Source organism: Lactuca sativa, chromosome 2 (genome assembly GCF_002870075.4).
Source record: "Lactuca sativa cultivar Salinas chromosome 2, Lsat_Salinas_v11, whole genome shotgun sequence".
Lineage (NCBI taxonomy): Eukaryota > Viridiplantae > Streptophyta > Magnoliopsida > Asterales > Asteraceae > Lactuca > Lactuca sativa.
In genome coordinates, this window is record NC_056624.2 from 1694111 (window position 1) to 1700191 (window position 6081).

The 6081-nt window shown below is 33.9% G+C and overlaps 1 protein-coding gene across 2 annotated transcripts; it reads right to left on the reverse strand.

Annotated features, from left to right (window-relative positions):
- Positions 1 to 872: 872 nt before the first annotated feature.
- Positions 873 to 2468, reverse strand: LOC111911100 (protein RGF1 INDUCIBLE TRANSCRIPTION FACTOR 1). 2 transcript variants are annotated; one of them, XM_023906882.3, is made up of 5 exons: positions 2317 to 2456; positions 2134 to 2217; positions 1693 to 1884; positions 1380 to 1595; positions 873 to 1298 (listed from the first exon to the last, which is right to left on the reverse strand). In XM_023906882.3, the coding sequence occupies exons 2-5, from the start codon at positions 2173 to 2175 to the stop codon at positions 1086 to 1088; spliced, it is 663 nt and encodes a 220-aa protein (XP_023762650.1). In that variant the 5' UTR covers positions 2176 to 2217; positions 2317 to 2456; the 3' UTR covers positions 873 to 1085. The 2 variants fall into 2 exon arrangements, with proteins under 2 accessions (XP_023762650.1, XP_023762652.1); XM_023906884.3 differs by lacking the exon at positions 2134 to 2217 and having other exon boundaries at positions 2317 to 2468.
- Positions 2469 to 6081: the final 3613 nt, after the last annotated feature.

The following is a 6081-nucleotide window of genomic DNA, read 5'->3' on the forward strand; positions in this document are numbered from 1 at the left end:
ATTAATGACATATGTTTCATAAAACAAATTAATAAATATTTTCCTAATATAAGCGGATTTGACTGGGGATAAGAATCAAATTAATTAAATAAAAAACTATTAATCAAAATATAAGCTTACATAATTATCCTTTTGAAATGATTTGCTAACAAAGATTCCTACATCCACATTATAATAAATTAATTAATTAATTAAACAGAATTTATAGTTATAAGATATGAACCTAACTCTCTCTCTCTCTCTCTCTCTCTCTCTCTCTCTCTATATATATATATATATATATATATATATATATATATATATATATATATATATATATATATATATATATATATATATATATATATGAAATCTGATTTCCTTCTATATTTGTAATATTTGGTATCATTATATTCCTTCCGAATTCATATGTGGCTAGTCTATGTTTGCGGTGCTCTAATCAAAAAATAGAAAACACATGTTGTCATTAACTCACGAACGAAGAACACATTCACTTTGTATGAATATTTTGAATTTTTAAATATTATTTGGATATTAATGATTTTATGAATTTATGTTGAAAACATTTTATTATGTTAATTACTTTAATCATTTTATGACTTTATGTTTAAAAACCTCATTTATAAAAACGGGTTGCTTATTTCTTAAAAGGATTATATGGGTTGGATTTGACTTACTAACTTGTAAACCCACAATCTCATGTACTTAAATGTGTTACATGTTGGGTTGGTTTCAGGTTTTCAACCCGCCAACCTATATATATATTATATCGATTGGGTGAGTTTATGTTACCTAGGTTTTCGTATGGATCTACTTCACAGCTTCCAAATCCGTATCAAAACGTAGAAATTTTAGCAAAGTAACACCCCAACTTTCACAAATATTCCCTGATGTTTATGTCTATATAGATACATACATCAAATATATATATATACTCTTGTACAAATTTCCCTTTAATTTTAATCAAAACATCTCAGTAAAATAAATAAAAGAAAACCAAGTATATCACATCATCATCCACTTTTCACCCATTTATCTTCTTTCCTATCTATATTTACCTCTTACTCTAGCAGTCATGGTGGTCATCAGAACGGCGCCCGATGCGGTACCCCCTTCCTCCTGCTTGAATTCCGGTGATTAAATATCGGTGGTGTCCCCGGAGACATATTGTTGGTTCCTTCCTCCTCACCGGAGCTGACACAACCTCTCAACAGTTCACCATGAAATTCATACCCATGGATGTGGTTCATCTTCAATGTGAAGCTCAGCTTGCTATCCCCACGTTTCATGCCACCAAGCTAAAAAGAAATAACAAAATCAAGCCAACATGGAACCAAATCAAGGTGGAATGAAATGAAACCACAAGTCAAGAATCATACCTTACAACCAAGAGAACAGAATCGAAAAGCATCAACAAGGCTCCGCCCACAAATCTCACAGTGGTGGGTGACGCCTTTTCCTGGCCTAGCCTGAGGACGCTCGTTCAAGAACACGATCTTGGCGCTGTTGATAATGTATGTTTGAACGCATGATACGTCTAAATATCTTTGAATCTCATTCACCCTCACCACGTTATGATAAGAGGAACGCCGTATCTATTCAAAATTTTAACATCCTAGAATTTGTTACACTATGTTCAGAGTATGCCATGGATTTGAATTTTTAAATGATGTTTGAAAGTTGATTAGTTACCTGAACAGTATGATGATTTTTATGATGAATCAAACAGTAGGGACAGATGGCATTCCCACAGCAATCCAAACAGAACAGATTGCATTCGCTTTTATTAGAATCTCCATGGAAACGACAGGTTGCAAAGTAGTCAGCTCTTAGCATTGGCATCAACCATGAAGGTCCAAATTCTTTAATGTCCATTCTTTCCACCTAATCATCCCAATAATTTATCATATCAGATCTCATAACAAAGGGGGAGTCACAAAGTAGAACGAAAGAAAAAAAAAATTAAAAAATTAAAAATAATAATGAATGTGCTTTCTGCGAATGCACTGTAGTAGCATCAAAGAAAAAGAAAGAAAGGGACCACTAGTTTTTGGAGGCTGGGGTTTCAATTTTCTTAAAAAACCCAAATCAGAAAGAAAAAAAGAAAAACAGAACAAAAAAGATTCGACATACCCGATTAATCGGTTTCTTCCTAGGATAAAGAAAAACCGACATTCGATGAAACTAAGTTCGGAACAACATATAAACATATATCTTCTGAACAGCAAAAACAGAGGCGGTTGAAGGATATAAGTAAGAAAAAGACAATGAAACCCAAGAATCGATAACCTTAGCATGTGTAAGAAAGGCAAATACCTTTGAGACTGAGGAATGACGAGACAAATGAGAAGAGGCTTCTGGAGTGTATGAACTGAAAGGGAGACGACGAAGAGTAGAGAGAAGGAAGAAACGCTGGAAAGGTATTGAAAAGTACTAAAAGGAGGCGGTCATCATATCAGAAGGAGCAGTACCATTTTAATTTTGATAGTCAAAAGTTTCATTTACCACCCTCGACTCTTGGTCAACCCTAGTGGTCTGATATCGTACACGAGACTTTCGTACCTCCAAATCTTTTTAACTTCAACAAAGCATATTTTCCATTAAGTTTTGCCATCACATTATCTTTTTGTCCGTTTTTACCTAAAATTATATTGGAACTTTTTAACATGTGTCTGAAAATACATCTAAAAAGCATTTAATTGTAAAAAATATTATTATAATTAATTAAATACGATAAACATTAATTATGTGTAATATTATTAAAATTAAATGTAAAAATATATTAATTATAAAGAATATTATTTATAATCAATATTTATCAAATTTAATTATGATAATATTTTTTATAATTAATATTTCAATTACTGTTTCTTATAAGTATCCTTAGGGTACATATTAGAAAATTTGAATTACATTTTATGTTTATTTATGCTTTAAATCTATATTTTTTTTGGGTTTATTAAAGTCTTTATATTTAGTAGAAGTGTTTGGTTTGATCCTTTTTGTTTAAAAAAACATATGAATTTGTTTTTCTGGTTCACTAAAGCCTTTAAGTTTGACAAAAAATTTCAGTTTTGCCACATAAATTTGCAAAAATGGTAAAATAAAAAAATGCAATTTTGAGGCATTAGTGGGCCTATGACACGATTTTGATAAACCCGACAAAAACTTACAAACATAAGGGTTTTATTGCATCTGTCCTTTTGTTTTTTAGAGTAAATTACGAAAATCCTCCTACTCCTTTACCTAGTGGTCTGATATGGAAATCGACTTGTGTAACATCCAAATTTTCAAACCAATTTTTTCATTTTTAAATCCATAGAAAAACAGTTTTCATAAAAACCATCCCATGAAAAGTCATAATGTCAAATACAATTCCACATCAAATATCAGAGTGTCCCAAAATATCCAATAACAAAATCTCCCAGTGAATGTGTACAATCAAGAATTTGCCTTCCCGTGATCCTCGAAAGTACCTAAAACATTTATCAACAACTGTAAGCACAATACTTAGTGAGTTCCCCAAGATATCCCATAAAATACAACACATAAAACAACTATAGGTCATCATCAACCCTGGAGACTACCCGAACTCTCGGTGGGCAAACAACATGTCGTGTGGGTTATCAACAAGCTTGGAGACTCCTTGAAGTCTCATTAACATATAAACAACATAAACACAATAATAACATCGGGACTCGGCTGGTCATCACATACATACAACTATTCTACTACACAGGTAAGAATAAGTGAGGAGACTCACCTAGTACTGATAAGTGATAGAACTCACACCCGAACTGCCAGAACTAGACTCTATCTAATTAAATTCACTAATTAACCTTAATTAATAATTAAGGTATTTTCACACACACATACACATACACACTACTAAGGCCCAAAACAAGTCTAGTCCACACACACTTAGCGTAAAATACCATTTCAACACTCATAAACCCCTCATATTCACTTAATACCCAATTAGTCTAAATTCACAAAAGTCAACAAAAGTCAAATTGGGGTAACTGCACTCAACATACTCAGCTCTACGTTGGGCGTATAATGCATCACCATAAACAAGTTCGCATAAGGCTACGCGGGGCATAAACGTTGTTCTCACATTCTTCATGTAAACATCTTAATCCATAAAGACATCCATTCCAAACACAGATCTGACCCTTAAAGAATGTCTTAATCCACAAAGTCTGTGAGTTTAATCCTTTTCATGGCTAGAAGGAGCTACAAATCAAAATCCATAACTTTTAATTCATAAAAACTCACACAACTCTTGTAGAAAGAAAAGATGTAGCACCCGTAGATTGGGGCTAGTCAATTCAGATATAACAAACATTAAAAATGATTTTTTTATAGAAGATTATCTAGGATAAATAATCTTAATCAAAGTAATAGTTAGGGTCAACAATTGTAACATATTTGACGTAATAAAGAAGGATGATATGAATATTATGTGTTTCATGATTATTATAATATAATAAAATAAGCAAAATCAGCCGAGTCGTCTATAAATCGTAAAAATAAGTGCGCAAAAACGTATATATTATTATATATTTAGAAAGTACACATCTTCCCGATCCTGAAAATATAAATTTCGTAGAAATCCAACTCCATATAAATTAGATATGATTTTTATAAGATATAAAAGTCAGCCGTGCACAACAAATGTATGACGTAAAAAGTTCCGAAGAAAATTGTTGATTTTTAGCTAAAGTCACCAAAAAGAAAATCGTAGTCCTCTTTAAAATGAAAATTTAGAGAAAAAAATGAAATAAACGGAGTCCGTATGAGAGAATTATGATTTAAGCAAAATCATTTAATTTTATAAAATATGGACAAAAAAATAAAGTCAAAATTAGCCGATGGAGTCTAAATAAAAGTTGTAGATCTCGTGGATAGCTATGTGTGGATGTAAAGAACATCAGTACCTAGCCTACTCTAGCATGAGAATACATCATATCAATATCAATATCACATAACATGAGGGTATTTTGGGAAATCACCGTTCGGGCGCGGACTGATCGTACACACAACTCTGGTCTGCGTTCTTCCAAAAATCTTTTACTCTTTTTTTTTTAAAATACTTCTCAAATCCTCAGTTTGAGTCCAAATACGCCCGAAGGTGTACTCGAATCCCTCAAACCAAGGCTTTGATACCAACTTGTAACACCGCAAATTTCAAAATAATTTTTCGCATAATATAAAAACACAATTTCAGTTAACATTCATAAAAACATCAATGTTTGAAACTCAATCCATGCTATATAATATTCCCAAGATCTGATAACATAAAATCCCATGTGTGTGTACTGATCAAGCCGGCGCCTTCCCATGGTCATCACTAGTACCTGAAACAAATAACACCAACACTATAAGCACAAAGCTTAGTGAGTTCCCTAAAATACCACACATAACACATATTAGCCACTCGAGGCTATAACTCTGTGGGTCCATGGACACTACTCTGTGAACCCTCTGGTTCTAACTCTGGGAACCTTCCGATTCCAACTCTATAAACATGCACAACATAAATCACGTAGAAATAATGCAGTACAACACATAACATACATATACCATACAAATACTTTGTCACATAACTCTGATTACCTACTCAAGGTAAAGTATAGTGAGAAGACTCACCTCGCGTATCTTGATAACTCGCAAATCCCAGAAATCACTCGCGCTCGATCCCCCGAGCTATAATCCTCCTATAACACAATATATCTCTAATTAACACTTTCACAACTAAGGTTGACTACCCCTATCAAGTCAACTCTGGTCAACGGCCAACGATCAACTTTGACCGGACTCGGCGAGTGCAATAGAGCGACTCGGAGAGTCTATACGTGTTCACTAATTCCCTAGGATCCTCCCTCGACACGCCGAGTACTTCCCTGACTCGACGAGTTCCACCTGGCATGAATCGCGGGGCCACCACGACTCAACTCGCCGAGTCTCAAGAACAACTCGGCGAGTTCCAGCTTGACTCAGTCCACCCGTCAACCCTCTCTGACTCTCCCTGACTCACTGAGTCAACCCCTTAACTCGGCAAGACCACTCGCAGAGTGG